Source organism: Argopecten irradians, chromosome 4, assembly GCF_041381155.1.
Source record: "Argopecten irradians isolate NY chromosome 4, Ai_NY, whole genome shotgun sequence".
Taxonomy (NCBI): Eukaryota; Metazoa; Mollusca; class Bivalvia; order Pectinida; family Pectinidae; genus Argopecten; species Argopecten irradians.
Window position 1 is genome coordinate 20,111,365 of NC_091137.1, and position 17,333 is coordinate 20,128,697.

Sequence of the window (17,333 nt, forward strand, 5' to 3'; positions counted from 1 at the left end):
CACTGGAAGACAGAACTATCTTGAAAATGCCATTCATAATCAGATTCTACATGAAGCAAAATATGTGTACAATAGCTTTGATGGCTATAAAAACATGATATTATACACATGATTTTGATGCTGCAAGACGAAACAAAAATGTGAATTTTACATAGGTGCTGGAAGAAGAAGTTAATTCACTATAAAGAAAAATTTTAAGAATACATAAAACACAATGCTGCAAAATGAACAAAATTCACAAAATACAGAAGTTAATTAAACAACTAACTATAAAGAAAAAAAATTCAAAATGTAAACAATAATCAATTTTAATGATAAAAAACATAAATTCCACAATGCTGCAAAATGTTTACTGTTTGATGCTTTAAAGTTCTGCATTTCATTTGCCGAGATTAATAAAACAGTAAACAACACTAAGAATAATATTTGTAAATGCCTCAAGAAAGGCCTTGCGACAAAGTTTAAAGTTTTGTCATTTGTTAATTTTTAATATCTTCGAAAGGAAACCTTTGAATTTTGACTATATATATGTGTACACATAGATTCAATATATGGTAATATTTGTAACAGAATATAGGAAAAGTGAAGACAACATTACCAGATTGTGATGTGTGATGTGAGCCATAGACATAGCTGCTGTGGTAAGACAAGTCCAAGGTTACCTGAAACAAAATATAAAGGTTACTACAATTGTAGAATAGAATTATATACTTATAATTCTCTCAGAGTGGATATCACTGTCCTTGTTATAATGACCAGCCACAATAAGGGAATAACCATCCTCGATACTCCAGGGGGTTTACGATCACTTACGATCTCTATCACCCCCTGGACCTATATCATAGAAAAACTGGAAGGCAACAATAACAGAAAGTAAATTTACGTCGTCTTGAAGGTACATCAAAAGAGCGCGTATATCGGGAACACTGTGATACTGTGTGGACTTTGAAGTTTAGCCTTCACTCACTCTGTAGTCTTCAAAGGATCTTTACTGGTATGTGATTAGGTCAAAATGTTTTTTCCGCTGAGTCTGCCTTCAATTTCCAACTATGAGATAGTCCAGGGGGTGTAGGAGAATCAGAAAGTGAATCAGGAACCCCTGGGAGTATGCGGAGGATGGGGGAATAATGACTGCTGTTTAGTGAAATTTTTGATACTGTAAAATTTTGCGATTTACAATATGGACCTTGATTCATTGGGGTTTATTTTCACAAATTCTTTGATAGAACTTTGAAAGTGTTCAATTACTTGAGTGACTGGGAATGTGTAAAATCATGATTTTTGATAAAGTTTCAAATGGTACAAAATTTCGCCAATTTGTATAATCCGCAAAATTTAGCCAAATCAAAACAACTGTGAATATTTCCAACTACATGTACCTGTGAGATGTATAGTAAGTACTGAAAAATATATTAGTACCGTATTTTGACGTTTTAGTTTTATTATTTTTCCTTGGTAACAATCCTGCAGCAAATCGATAGCGAAATCAGTCCGCCATTTTTTGTTGTGACTGGAAACAACCACGCTTCAGGTCGGACGATTTTGTTTTTCCGTGAATTAAACAATTTTTTAACGAATGAACATGCATCTGTATACGTAATTATTTTTTCATCTTTTATATATTTTCATTGCATATTTTATCTTTTAAACACTTTTACAGTGATTTGGTCGATGTAAACTTAACATAAACTGGCGAGTAAAACTAACTGTTTTCACATGTGAAATCACGACGTTAAACAATGCAAAATGCATCGTCAGAATTTTGGTTTTTCGTCCAATGAATAAGCCGCATTGTGTATAAGCCGCAACTAATTAAAACCCGATTTCAGGGAAACAAGTCACGGCTTATACTTTTCCGCTGAAAATTCGGTATAGATGTACTAACCTTCCCTCTGGGAAAACTTGGTGTTACTTTCAGACCACTGTTCTCCTGATTGGCTATAAAAGAATCCACGAATAAAAATAAAGGTTATCATATCTTTTATTTCATTTCCATCTCTAATGGTCATCTAAATATTTTTTAAAGATTATCTATTATTACGTCCGGATTTGAATTCACTTCCACAACATTCAACCTATCATGGTTCATACAGACTTTGAGTCTGGAGACAAAGAAAAAATAAAATGAATTAAGTTCCTTCTTGTTGAGTGGACTAAAAGTTTTAATACAGACTTAGCCTGAAAACATTCCAGGAAGACTACACACGAAATCAATTATTACACATTGAAATCTATCATCTAATTTTATGTTAACACCAGTTCTCTGTTTATTGCTGTTTTACACAGCGATGTGTAAAAAATTGAATATAGTGCTAAATTAGATATTATCGGTAAGAAAGTTTTATAATCACACTCTGAAGCCTTGATCAGCAATCATTCCAGAATATTTTTCTATTACCTCTGGCTTGAAGAGATACTGCCAGCTCACTCCCCAGGAATCCTCCTCCAATAACAGCTATGGACTTGGCAGATTTACTCAGAGCGTAAAGCTTCTTAAAGTCATCAACCTGTAAATAAACAGATTCAGTTGTATTCCAAGGTTCAACAGCAACAAGAAACAGAACATGTACCATATTTGACCCAATATGTGCCCAGGGTTCTTAAAATGAAAATTAAGAGGGGCTTAATTGTAGCAAATTTGAGTGAGGTTTTCATAAAATTACCGCACTAAATAAAAGCCACAAATCAATTTTCAATGAAAATTAAGAAAATAACTCTACTCAGTGTTCATATTTTTCGTCTGCATTAAGTTCAAAGTTTGTGAAATTGAGGCTTTTTTGGGTAGAATACGATAATCGTGTTTAAATTCATGTAGATCAGCATGAATGTATTTTAACATAGGAAGATAACTTCAGATATGCATGCTTATAATTCACATGGAATTTTACAATTATATATTTAAGTTGATTTGAACAGAACTTCATATCAAATAATCATTAATTAGAACAACTATTTAACTCACCGTTCTAAATACTGTCACTCGATCCTTAACTTCCTTTGGTGCTTCTTTAAATATAGGTAGATTTCTAGGTTCACCACCTTAAAAAGAAGAATATAGGTGTGATATAAAATTTTAAAGATGTTCCACCGCCGCCAACAGAGCAGGGATCAAACCCCACCGAACAAGAGGCCCAGGAGGGGCCTTGTATCGCTCACCTGGTTTTGTAATCGCCCAAGTTAATGTTCCTGAAAACAGGTTCATTGATTTCTTTCTTCTCGAAGAGAATTTGAATATTTACCTTCTAATTTCCCTATTGGGCCCCACCCCTACCTATTCCCCCCAGGGGGTCAGAGCCAACAGTTTTATACAAGTTCTTGTTCCCCTTCCCCCAAGGATGTTTGTGGCCAAATTGGTTACAATCCATGCAGAACTCTAGGACAAGTAGCGATTTATAGGATTTACCTCTATTTCCCCTATTGGGGGGGGCCCCGCCCCTCCCTGCCCCCCCGGGGGGTCAGAGCCAAAATTTATACAAGTTCTGTTCCCCTTCCCCCAAGGATGTTTTGTGCCCAAATTTGGTTACAATCCATGCAGAAACTCTAGGACAAGTAGCGATAAAAAAAATTTTATAGATTTACCTCTATTTCCCCTATTGGGCCCCCGCCCCTCCTGGTCCCCCAGGGGGTCAGAGCCAAACTTTATACAAGTTCTGTTTCCCCTTCCCCCAAGGATGTTTGTGGCCAAATTTGTTGTTACAATCCATGCAGAACTCTAAGGACAAGTAGCGATTTATAGGATTTACCTCTAATTTCCCCTATGTGGGGTGCCCCCCGCCCCTCCCTGCCCCCCGGGGGGTCAGAAGCCAAACTTTATACAAGTTCTGTTTCTCCCTTCCCCCAAGGATGTTTGTGGCCAATTTTGGTTACTATCCATGCAGAACTCTAGGACAAGTAGCGATTAATAGGATTTACACCTCTATTTCCCCTATTAGGCCCCGCCCCTCATGCCCCCTGCCGGGGTCAGAGCAGAGCCTAGACTTTTATACAAGTTCTGTTTCCCCCTACACCCCCAAAAGGATGTTTGTGGCCACATTTGGATTACAATTCCATGCAGAACTCTAGGACAAGTAGCGATATTAATAGGGATTAATTACCTCTAATTCCCCTATTGGAGGGGGCCCCCCCGCCCCTCCCTGCTCCCCGGGGGTCAGAGCCAAAATTACAGAGTCTTTATACAAGTTCTGTTTCCCCTTTCCCCAAGGATTTTGTGGCCAAATTTGGTTACAATCCATGCAGAACTCTAAGACAAGTAGCGATTTATAGGATATTTACCCTCTATTTCCCTTGATTGGGGGGCCCTGCCCCTCCTCCCTAAGGGGGTCAAGAGCCAAAATTTAATACAAGTCTCTGTTCTCCCTTCCCCCAAGGATGTTTGTGACCAAATTTGGTTACAATCCATGCCAGAACTCTAGGACAAGTAGCGATTTATAGATTTACCTCTATTTCCCCTATTGGGCCCTCCACCCCCGCCCCTACCTGCCCCCCAAGGGGGTCAGAGCCGAAATCCTATTTATACAAGTTCTGTTACCTTTCCCCCAAGGATGTTTTTTGTGGCCAAATTTGGTCAATACAACCCCGATGCAGAACTCATATGACAAAGTAGCGATTTATAGGATTTAACCTCTATTTTGGGCCCCCCCCCTGGGTGGGGGTGTATGGGGGTTGGGGGGTGGCCCCCTCCCTCCCCCCTCTCGCCCCACCCTCCTGCCGCCCCCCGGTCCCCCCGGGGGGGTCAGAGGAGCCAAATTATAAATACAAGTTAAGTTTCTGTTTCTCCCTTCCTCCTACCCCAATAGGATGTTTTTTGTGGCCAAATTTGGTTAACAATCCCATGCAGAACCTCTAGGACAAGTAGCGATTTATTAGGATTTTACCTCTATTTCCCCTATTGGCCCCACCCCCCGCCCCTCATCTGCCCCCCGGGGGTCAGAGCCAAAATTACAACTTCAATATCAAAACAATTCTGTTCCCCTCCTAACCCCCAAGGATGTTTGTTGGCCAAATTTGGGATGTTACAATCCTGCCGAAGACTCTAAGACAAGTAGCGATTTATAGGATTTTACCTCTATTATCCCCTATTGGGTCCCCGTCCCCTGTACGCACCTCCTGCCCCCAGGGGTCAGAACCAAACCTTTTATACAAGTTCTGTTCCCCTTCCCCCAAGGATGTCTTTGTCGGCCAAAATTTCTGTTACATTCTCATGTCAGAACTCTATGACAAGTAGCGATTTATAGGATTTTTAACCTCTATTTCCCCTATTGCGGGATTCGGCCCCGCCCCCTCCTGTCCCCCGGGGGTCAGAGCCAAATTTAGACAACAACAAGTTCTGTTCCCCTTCCCCCAAGGATGTTTATGTGGCCAAATTTGGTTACAATCCATTCAGAACTCTATGACAAGTAGCGATTTAAAGGATTTACCTCTATTTCCCGCTATTGGGCCCCCACCCCCTCCTGCCCCGAGGGGACCAGAGCCAAATGTTTATACAGTGCTGTTCTTGATCCCCTTCCCCCAAGGATGTTTGTGGCCAAATTTTGGTTACAGTTCCATGCAGAACTCTAAGACAAGTAGCGATTTAAAAGGTATATTACCACCTCTAATTCTTTCCCCCTATTGGATCCTCGCCGCCCGCCAGCCCCCGCGGGGTCAGAGCCAAAATGTATACAAGATCTGATCCCCCTCCCCGAAGGATGTTTTGTGGCCAAATTTGTTACAGATCCATGCAGAACTCTAGACTAATAGCGATTTAAAGGATTTACCCTCTATTTCCCATATGGAGGGCCCCACCCCTGCCTTGCCCCCAGGGGTCAGAGGCCATAATTTATATACAAGGTCTGCTCCCGCTTCCCCCAAGGATTTTGTGGCCAAAGTTTTGGTTACAATCCATGCAGAACTCTAGACAAGTACGTTTATAGGATTTACCTCTATTCCCATATTCGGGGTGGGGGGCGGACCCCCGCCCCTCCTGCCCCCGGGGGGGGTCAGAAGCCAAAATTTATCAATTTCCTGCTTCGCCCCTCTCCCCAACCCCTCCGCCCCAAGGATGTTTTGGCCAAATTTGGTTACAATCCAATAGCAATCTCTATGACTATAGCGATTCTAGATTTACCTCTATTTCCCAGATTGGTCCCCGCCCCTCCCTGCCCCCAGGGGGTCAGAACCAAAAATTGATAACAAAGTCTGACTCCCCCTCCCCCAAGGATGTTTTGGGCCAAATTTGGTTACAATCCATGCAAACTCTAGGACTAGTAGCGATTTAAAGGAAAATGTTGACGACGAATACGACGGACGCCGCGGACATAAGCTCCACCGCCCCTTCGGGCCCATGAGCTAAAAAAATAATAGATGAAAAGTAAGTCAGTTACAAAAACTGTCAATTTTTAGTTCCAATGGGGAATTTTTAATCTTCAGGGGAATTTTAGGCCAGAGGGGGATTTTCATCTTTGAGGGGAAATTTACCCATAAAATGGTAATAAATCAGAGCTAGAGGATCCCTGCAGAGCATAAAACAATACTCATTTCATTGAACAAGAATGGCCATTTAATGGTTTACAATGATATAAAAAAATATGTCTATTTAACACATAAAAAATATATATAAAACCTATTTATTTAGCTATTGGTGCATGCGCAATCAGTACTTCATTCATATAGGACATAGGGCCATGGAATAATTTCAGGACAAAATTAATTATTTTTAATATTTTTATCTTTAAGTGAAATTTTAATAGAAGCCCAAACTTTTCAATGGTGGTAATGGTGTAAAGTAATTAATTTTGGTGACTGAAGAAAAATACTAATTCGTCTGCTCCTGTTTTTGATAGAGAAAATATACCAGCGGTAGAGCATCTTTATATGAGTTATCTCCCCTCAATTATAAATTATTGTTTAAAATTGATTCCATTTAATTTACCATCAAATTTCGTATAAACTTGAATATCAAGTATCGAGGATGATTTGTTCCTCACATACCTACCTGTTGCTATAAGACATTTTCCAAAGCTTATTTCTTTTCCACACTCCAAATATACTTTCTTTTTATCTGCATCCAACTTTGTTACCTGAAATCGGAATAAAATAAATGCAATCAAGCGAAGAATACATATTAGAATTACAGCCTTCAGAAAAAAAACATCTGCTCACGCCCATTTGGAGCTATTAAATGGTCTTGTGCAGGAATTTCTCCCATAGCTTATTTTCTAAAATCGACAGTCCATGGATATTAACTATTTTGTCTTGGAGTCAAAGGGTTTTGTACATTGAAGAATCCTATTCTGAAACATTTCTTTAATCACTTTAATAGTTAACAGCACATTTTTCTTTTTCTTTTTAAAAGTTTTGTCCAAGGCATATCTTACTTAACAGATATCAGACGGAGTCAATTTAGTGTATGGTGGATAATTTTTTTAGTTTCACTATTGTTATGCAAAAGTGCTAATATTGCATATTAAAAGAGAAATTGATGTACTGCAATAATGAAACTCTGTGATTATGTTTTGATAATGAAACACTTATTAAAAATATGCGCCACACAAGTTTAAACTGCTATACAGTATCTAAGTTAGTATAACTAAGACTAAAATACTATACTTACCTTTTGCCCTCCTATCACACAAACACCTCCATTTTCATTCTCAGCCAGCTCCTTGCCAGAGAAGTAATAGCTCTCAGACTCGTAGAAGATACTACAATGCAACATCATCACATAACTCTGACGTAGAGTTATCAAACACAACTATGACATTAAAGTAATACTAATCCAATATCTGTGTCATAGGTTTATCAAACACAAAGACAGATGTCTGCAGGTTTACAATGTACATAATTTTATTTGATATTTTTTATTGTTACCTAGACATATATATATACTGGTCCCGTTTTTGGTTTAGGTAAGTTACACTAAAGGGCTTGATATTTAAATTCTAATGTAATAACATCTTAGGGTTAGAAATGGGATTTCTCTGATAAAGTTGTCTCCCCTTCCCCCATTAATTCATTATCCAATGATTTTTTTGAACATGGACGTGTTGAATGGTCTATTATAATAAGAAAGCATACCTGGAACACACCATAACATTCATGCAATATTAACCGTTTTTAGGATATGTAATAAACATCTTGGCCCTAAAGTATGTTATAAATACCTCTTTGGCTCTACAGGTGATCCTGTTCTGTCCACTTCTTGATCTTAAATATATATATTGGGCTATTATAGTGCGAGGTTACACAGGTATTTAGACAGATCCGGCCGGTCTGTAGGGTTATGTAATTGTCCTTTCCAATGATCACCACTGCAAAATCCCCCACCCCCACACAAATACTTGAAAATAGTACGTAAACAAGATTTAACCTACTGCCAAAAAACAACTACCACTTTTATGAGACCATGGTAAACCAGTGTTACAGGAATATCTTTCCTTGGTAACCTTTTTTGAAGGCTTATCACATGTATAATTACAGATTTACCCATATCGGTTACAACAATTGACAGTATTGATCCAATTGCTAATGCGTTTATGGCAAAACTGTAAGCCATTTTTCTTTTCTTTTCCAAAACATGTCAAAAGTCTGGTAAGCTGCCCAAATTTTGACTATGTCTATAGACCTTAGCTGTGGGGTCTCTGATTTTGACTATGTCTTTACCTTTGCTGTGAGGTCTCTGACTTGGCCTGTGGGGGTCTTTGACTATGTTTACCTTTGCTGTGGGTCTCTGACCTTTGCTGTGGGGTTTGACTATAAGCTTATCTTTGCTGTGGGGTCTCTGACTTTGACTATGTTTACCTTTGCTGTGGGGTCTCTGATTTGACTATGTATACCTTTGCTGTGGGTCTCTGATTTGACTAAGTTACCTTTGCTGTGGGTCTCTGATTTGACTAAGTATACCTTTGCTGTGGGGTCTCTGACTAGAGTACATGTATCTGACATATATGGGACAAGATTATAAGTTAATGATTTCAATGATATTCATGTGTCACTTTCTTATTTGGTATACATATATTTCAAATTATCACTTTTGATTTGAACGAAAATGATTTATGTCTAAACATCTGTTTTCACCAAATCAACTAAAATTCAGTCCATTACAGAGATATATACCCATATTTCATCAAATACAGTAATTTAGCCGGTGTACATACCCTATCTAACGGTAGGGTAACCACACTTACATTTCAGAATTGGTTGCCTCCCTTTCCATGAGATTTCATGGTGGTGTTTTTTTCTAGTAAAATACATACACATGGTGTTTGTCACTGAACTCTAATCTTTATTTTAAGGTACTTTAACATCATTCAAAACTTTACCAAGTATTACAGTAGTGTAAATTATCTCAAAGAATAGCTACCTTTGACTGCTCCCTTCTTGGTTGATAAGTCAGACCAAGAATTTTTAGTATAAATTATCTGTTGAAAAAAAGAAAAAGAAAGTAATTTATTTCAAGTAAAACAACATTTTAAGATCATTAAACAAGAAATACATGTATTCTCATCACCAATATACATGTAATGTAATAGTTTTTTAAAGTCTCCAGTAATATTCAGAACTGCAAGTCTGAATCCATATATGGTAAAGGAAATAACATAGATTGCAATAAATTTAAATTATTTATTATTATTAAAAGCCCACTACCTTTTCCAACAAGCTTTTGATTTTCAAAATTGGAAGGTTTAAACGAGATTGACGATTTTGTAGTGTTGCAAAGGTTACTAACTTACCGTTAATTCTAAACTTTACTTACCGTTAATACTAAACTTATCATCACCGTCTGAACAATTTAATTAAAATGAATAAAATGTTAATTTTCATAAAGTGGGTCGTCTTATGGTTCCCTCTGTTGACATAAATACCACGCAGTAGTTGAATATCACTGCGCCAGATGGCAAAACAGCGAAATGTATCTTCACTGTTAGCGTAGATAACAGAGAAAATGTTGCATTTGTTTGATGTTGTAACCCTATCTTAGGTAATTGATATACATTATCTTATGTTATTAATGTTTTATGAAACATTTAAATTTTGCTTTGGAAAGGCGTGCCTTTAATAATATTTTTATTACCTTAATTACTACATCGTATTTGATCATTTGTCATCAGTACACCTACCCCAAATGCTGTGAAGCCTACAACAACACCGACAGCAGTGATATTGACAGCTTGTTCAGACATTTGTCCCTGACGGGTGGATGACCATCTATTAGGCAATGTCTGTATTTTACCTGACAGAAAAAAAATGGAATGATAATCTACAGAGCTTCAAATTTCAAGGCAAACATGATCTAATATGAACAATTAAAATCTATTTATTTATCTACCACTGTATTACAGTAAGATTGTATAAAAACATATTCAGGCCTACAAGCACCCGTAAATATGTATGTATACTTTTTCAGCAAAAGTATATTATATATAAACACATCTCTGACGTAGACAAAAATCAGTCCTCAAGCAAGTTGAAACATCGCCTCACATGCATGTTCAGTATCTGGATATATCACTGTTACAGGTGGGGCAATTAAGTCAAATGAAATTGATAAAAATCAATTACATTATAGTACATCTTCTTAAGATATTAACCGTGCTATCAGAAAAAAATGTCCTTCAGAACTTCATTTCGTTAGGCCAACGACCTTCTACCGCCATGGAACTCGCACATCGTTATGACATACTTACTGTTTCTACATATATTTGGCTTTCTCAGTAAGGTTGAAAACGTTCTAGAGAACGTGCAAGCTCCTCGCAAGGGACATGTCACAATTCGATTCATGTTGTAAATTAGTTTAGAAGTTGAAGTATCTGTTCAACATACGCGTGCAGCTTATCGCCCGGCGAAAGACACAATAAAGAGTTCCACAAAGGGAAGTAATAAGTTATTGGAGTGTTAGTTGCACAACGCTACTTCTTGTCACTATCAATGATTTTAAATTTAACTTATGTATCAGTTTTAAAAGTAAAAGATAATGTTAGATAGTTATACAAAAAGACCTGACAAATGGACTTATTGATTCGTTATTGACTTCAACTTAGAAAGTCTTTGCAAATTATTTTGGCCCATGACATGGAGACATCTTTTTTTATGTGTAGAATTCAACATTGAGTCTTCGCAAATTATTTTGGTCCTTGACCGGAGGGACATTTTTTATCTTTTCTGTGTGTAGAAAACTTTTTGTATTTGAACAAGTATGAAGTACTAAAAGATTGTATTTTAGGGGAACCAATAGACATTCAAGCCTATTAGTACGAATGTTTTGATTTTAATTTATTTTATCTCCCCGTGTTTGAAGACGCACAAACATGGGGAAGTAAAACTTAAATGAAATCCAAAAACATTCTTTTACCTAGTATGTATGTTGACCGTCAGGCTTGTCTGTGATTTAAGTTATATTTTGATTCAGCCTGTATAATTCTAGGCTGTAAGTCAGTTGCTAGTAACTAGTCACTACCTATGACCTTGAATGAACGGTCAAAAAATAATATTGCTTCTCTGCGACAAAATTGCGTAGCACTTCAAACCATCAAGTTACTTCTGCGTTACCTTATATGGACCTCTTTCTTTATTATTTGATATTGAGAAGATGTTTTTAAGATATTAAGGCCTTTAAAGGCTGATATTTTTCTAACCAGTTATCGACCCACGATTACTTTATTTACTAGTCTGTGAGTGTGAGTACTAGTTTTTTATCATCTGCTATGGCCTACATGGACAGAACCTCAAGGTTCACTTTATTTGGACAAAACTTATTGTGTCCTTATTCAATTCTCAAACAGGGACAACTGTTCTCGGTTTAGTTATTGAAAGAAGTCTTTCTGAAGATTTAAGCTATGATTTGACCCCAAGCTTACATGTAAGACTTGAAGTTCCACGAAACCTATATCTATACATTGATCCCCAATATGTTACAGGTCCAATATAAGGTCTTTACTTAAGCCTCTAGTACCCAAACAGAGCATAGTAGTGTGTTGCTGTACTTTAACCTCTTCGTCGTCATCCTATCCTCGGACCTGTTTCAACCCTGACCAGTTTTCTTCTCGCTTGGAATCAAGTACACAAGTACATAAATCACCATGCCAGGCTTTCCTCCAGGTCAACATGCATCTATCAGTCTTACTGCACATCATAGGGCACCCTAGTTTAGTCTTACTAGCTGATTTCATCGGCGTTTGTTCCTCCTTTTGAAACTGGATCCATGTTGGTCCTTTGCTGCATTCACTTTACTTTCTTCCTCTCTCACTTTCAAAGGTGCCAACAAGCTGTCTGAACAACTGGTCATGCGTACCGCGCCCTTGAGCCAGTGCCACTTTCACACGATGAGAGGAAGTGATTCTAGGCGATCAGCCCTGTCGTCACTGCTGGCATGTAGGGTTAATTCCACCAGTCCCCACCTGTGAATGATTGGTTAGTGTTGCATCGTACACCGAAATATGAACAGGATCTACCATGGTGTGTATTTCCAGAATTTCTCTGACCCAGAGACAATTTTCTTTCTTCTGTTTCATTACATGAGTCTCTGCTCCCTGACTTCTTATTTCTAATGCTTTATACTATTTTCATGATGTCTCCACTACTGCTCTCTGCTTAATCCCTCTTAGCACTTTGCTATCTTCTCTTCTGATTTTACTATGGCTTCTTACCATCCTGTTGTCCCCCCCTGACCCTTCACAGCTCCTGTCTTCCTAAGCAAGTGTCTAAATAATATCCTTCTGGCGAAGTCTCTGCTCTGTGCCTCAGATACAGCTTTGCTGGGTGACCATCCTCCTTCTTGTTCTCTCACCTCTACTCCTGTTTGTCTTACTTTCTCAACCACCCGTGAGTCTTTGACAGTCATGATCGATGTCTTGCTTTCCGTCTTTGTACTCCCTTCACCTTTGCATGTCTAAATGGGAGCTAAAGTTTTGATTTCCGACAGGTATAGTGCTGTTGAATGAGAAGCAACAGGGAATACTGTCTCACCAAAGATATTTACTTATTCTCCTCTCAGGTCACATCGACTGTTGATACAGAGACTCTTGTATAACTATTCAATGGACAGGATTGTCGCATCCTCGATACTCAGGGGTTCCGCATAACTTAAGATCGCTACACCCTGGACTCATCTCCTGAGATACTCCAGGGCTTCGATCACTTACGTATCTCTACACCACTGGAACATATTTCATAGTAAAAACTGGTGGCAAACAGAATAGAAACATGTAACTTTAGTCATTTGATGTAATCAAAAACTAAAGAGCCGTATTTAACGGTACTAGTGGTTGAAATGTTAGGCGTCGCTCTCTCTGTTGTCTTCAAATGAAAATATTTGCTAGCATGTGATTGGTCAAATGTTTTCCGCTGAGCTGCCTTCAATTTCACTGTGAGATAGTCCAGGGGTGTAGAGATCGTAAGTGATCCGGAAGCCCCTGGAGTATCGAGGATGCCCTGGACTATCTCATAGTAAAACTGGAGGCAACAGAACAGAACAGGTAATGTAGTCATTTGTCATGACTCTTAGAGTGGCTTTGACGTGGGGCGTCAATCTTTCTGTAGCCTTCAAAAGAAATCTTTGCAGGCCTGTGATTGGTTCAGATATTTTCCCCTGAGCTGCCTTCAGTTTTACTATGAGATAGTCCAAGGGTGTAGAAGTCGTAAGTTATCGGAAGCCCTGGAGGATCGAGTATGGGATAATCGTGGCAGTAGTCGTTGTTGGAATAGCCATGCCTTAAACTTCCCCGGTAGGCCGGTCTTGTCGATATTTCTTAGTCCTTCACAAACTTGCTGCTCTACCTTGCTTTTAATACCCGGATTTTATTGGCTTAAATTTCATCCTGGCCCCGGATACTGTCTCCTCCAGTGCTGTCAGGATCAATCTTCCCTGGATATGTGTTGATGCAGTGATTGTCAGATCATCTATGAATGCTCAGCTAGATGGTTGTCTGATGTAGGTTCTAGACACAGCGGGGCTCTTGTCTCTCTTTTTCCCTGCTTCGATGATCATGTTCATAGCCATAATGAACAACACTACAGAAATTGTACAGCCTGTTAAATTTTCTTTCTCCAAGGTTTTACCATGATGTTACATAATCCTTGGGAGCAAACAGCAGATGAATTCCATGGAAATAGCTTAGATTCCCTTCACCTTCCCATGGATGTAGTACTGTTCCAGAGTCCTCTCTATTAACTTGTGTGGGATGGCGCCTTACACATTCGCAAGGTCAAGCCATACTACTGTCAGGTCTCCACAGTTCACCTTCGCTTCCCTGATCAGTTCCCTTAACACACTGGTATGTTCCACACATCCAGAAAAACCAGGTACCCCACCGTTCTGTGATGATGTCTCAACATACTCATTTGAAGTCATGTATGTTGTCATTCGCCTGGCCAATACCCGGAAGAAAATCTTTCCTTTGACATTCAGCAATGAGATTGTTCTGAACTGCCCTTACTCTTTGGAATTTTCCTCATTTGGAACAAAGCAGCCCTCAGTAGAATGCCGGCACGATGGTATCTTTCCCTTCCTCCAGCCCACTCTCATCAATTTCCAAAGTCTGTAGAAGCTTCGAACGTTTCTTATACACCTTGTTAACGCTGTTTGGTCCGGGTGCTGATGCTGCCCTTGCCTTCTTCTCAACTTCTGAAACTTCCTTTCATGTTCATTCCTTTACATCATTTGGTCTTACTGGAAGGTTTACAGACTCTATATCATCTCTCATTTGGCCCAAGAGGTTCCTCCCTTCTCTCGTCTCGGTTTTTAGCTTTTTGACTACATGTGACCGAAATTCATTTGAACTAACTCGCTACAGATGTAATTTCAATACTCAAGGATTATAGGATATTGAGAATAAGTTGTTTGAATGAAAAGTTTATGGATACTGCAAACGCTGAACAGAGAATGTATTTTCAAAATAAAATCAGTTTTATGATATCTGGCTGGCACTTTATCCATCTGATAGCTAATATGTCTATGCAATATAGTGGTCTACATCACAATTGTATAGTGGGTAAACTATTTCATTAAAAATAGAAAATGGAGGAAACAAAAGATACAGGTAATTTAGTCTTTGAGGCACATCAAAAGAGCTTTCCAACGGTACACTGTGGTTGACTGTGTAGCTTTAAAGTTGGGCAACGCTCTCTCTGTAGTCTTCAACGAAAGATCTGTGGGCCCTGTGATTGATCAGTTTTTCTGAACTGCCTCGAGTTTTACTATGAGATATAGTACAGGGGTGGATATAAAGTCAGTGATAGTAAACCCCTGGAGTTTTGATGATGATCTTAGGTTGGTGTACTTTTTTAATTTCAGACTATTTAATTTAAGACTATAGAAATTTCTGGTTTTTGTATATAGAAATATAAAACATTTTTTCATAAAAAATATTACTTTATTTGGAGTGATTTTCTTCTGTAATTACGATATTAAACAAATAAAAAAAATCATAAACTATAGCTCTTGCAACCACAAATCAAATTTCATTGTCAAAATCTACCATGTCTAAGTAACTTGCAATAATAACTCAATAAACCTATAAGTAATCTGAAAAGATCAACAACTTACTACATTATATATATCTAACTAACTGTATTAATTAAAGATATTTCAAAATGGTATCTGTCAAAAAATAAATTAAAACATTTTGTGCATTAAATCATAACTCATTTGTTCAGTCTTTGAAACAGAAGAGTTCCAATATGTCAGTAGGTCGATCTCTGCTACCTGGTATTAAATTAACTCCTCATAAATATATAGGATTACAAAATGGGATGTAAACATTTATAACTTGTATTCATGATCATAAGAATATTTTCAGCATTCTTGGAAAATTATTTTTACTTCTTATTATTTCATAAATCTAAATAAAATATTTGAACTGTAATTTACTTTTCATATACATGTGTACAAGATATGACTTTAAAGGCCCACTTCCTTTCCAGAGCAAAATTTAAAGGTTTCTAAAAATCATAGATAACATAAGAAAATATATATCGATGGCTTAAGATGAGGTTATAACATGAAGCTTATGCAAGATATCCTGCGTAATATATGATAACAGTTGGGTTTCATTTCACTGTTTTGCCTTCTGGCGCAGTGATAATCAGCTACCGCGCGGGATTTAGGACGACGGCGGGAAACATAAGACGACCCGTGTTATGAAAATTAACATTTTATTTATTTAATTTAAATTGTTCAGAAGGTGATGATAAATGTAGAATTACCAGTAAGTTGATAACTTTTGCAACTCTACAAAATTATCAATCTCGTTTTACGTTTCCATTTTAAAAATTAAAAGGCCGTTTCTGAAAGGTAGTGGGCTTTTAAAGAAATTTTGAATTGATCAAAGCATCAAAAGTTTGGACTAAATGAGCAAGAAATTTAAAATATGGAAACTTGAAAGTTTAGCAGTTTTACAAGCTATCAACTGAACCAAGAAAATTTCAAATTATGGGTTATAACCCTACAGTATTTTCTAACCAATACAAATAAGTTATAAGATACCTTTAATTACAAAGTAATACTAAACATTTGACATGATAGGTTTCAATCATCTTTGGAATCATGACGATTTATATATTTTTACTACATGTATAATGATTCTTCCCTTATAATTTGAACACAATTTTTAATAAATATTTAAAAACAACAAAATTGTCAGAATACGATCATTATGCTGCAACAGTTTACAAGGACCTCAAACAAAACAGCAAGCTAGAATTAAATATTAACACTGTAGTTGGTAATTGAAATAATTTAACCCACAACCAAAGATATCCCTGTATCTAAAGCATGGTGACATCAATATGAAAGCAAATCATAGTCAAATTATATTTCTATATAATTAAATGAAACTAAATTAAATCCTTTCATTGCAGTGGTGAACAGAGGCAGGGGTACCAGTTGGTCCTTCATAAAAACTAGGCTTGTAAACACATAACATATTTGATGAATATCCTTTATAATCATAAAGGTGTTTCATGCATTATGGGAGGAATGCAGAATCTTTAAATAATGAAAATATTTGATAGAAAATTCACCTTAAACCAAATACAATCGCCTTTATTTTTTGTCTGTTTACTTTGTAAAAACTGATATGATTTGCAGAAAGTTTGATGTTTTCTTTTCACATTGCTTTAATATTCTGTAATTGAAAACGAAATATATGTATATATTGTATAACAATGCCTAGTAATCAGAAATAATTATCATTTTATATTCCATAAATATCATTGTCTTCTAACGCAAAGTTCTATCATATATTACAAATATCTTTTTTTCCTGGGTCTATTTAAGAGAAACAATCATTGCATATGTATTTTTAACTCTGACTTCTATTTCCTTAGCATACAGCACATTTATTCGCAAATTTAAGTAA

At 37.3% G+C, this 17,333-nt stretch overlaps 1 protein-coding gene and 1 long non-coding RNA gene across 2 annotated transcripts; both read right to left on the reverse strand.

Annotated features, from left to right (window-relative positions):
• Positions 1-594: 594 nt before the first annotated feature.
• On the reverse strand, positions 595-7,696 carry LOC138322149 (apoptosis-inducing factor 1, mitochondrial-like). The gene is made up of 7 exons (XM_069266204.1): positions 7,592-7,696; positions 6,974-7,058; positions 2,963-3,039; positions 2,399-2,507; positions 1,886-1,938; positions 814-850; positions 595-662 (listed from the first exon to the last, which is right to left on the reverse strand). The coding sequence occupies exons 1-7, from the start codon at positions 7,694-7,696 to the stop codon at positions 595-597; spliced, it is 534 nt and encodes a 177-aa protein (XP_069122305.1).
• Positions 7,697-9,335: 1,639 nt separating this feature from the next.
• Positions 9,336-10,811, reverse strand: LOC138322427 (uncharacterized). The gene is made up of 3 exons (XR_011208392.1): positions 10,665-10,811; positions 10,098-10,210; positions 9,336-9,398 (listed from the first exon to the last, which is right to left on the reverse strand). It is a non-coding gene; the product is annotated as an uncharacterized lncRNA (long non-coding RNA).
• Between the last annotated feature and the right edge of the window lie 6,522 nt (positions 10,812-17,333).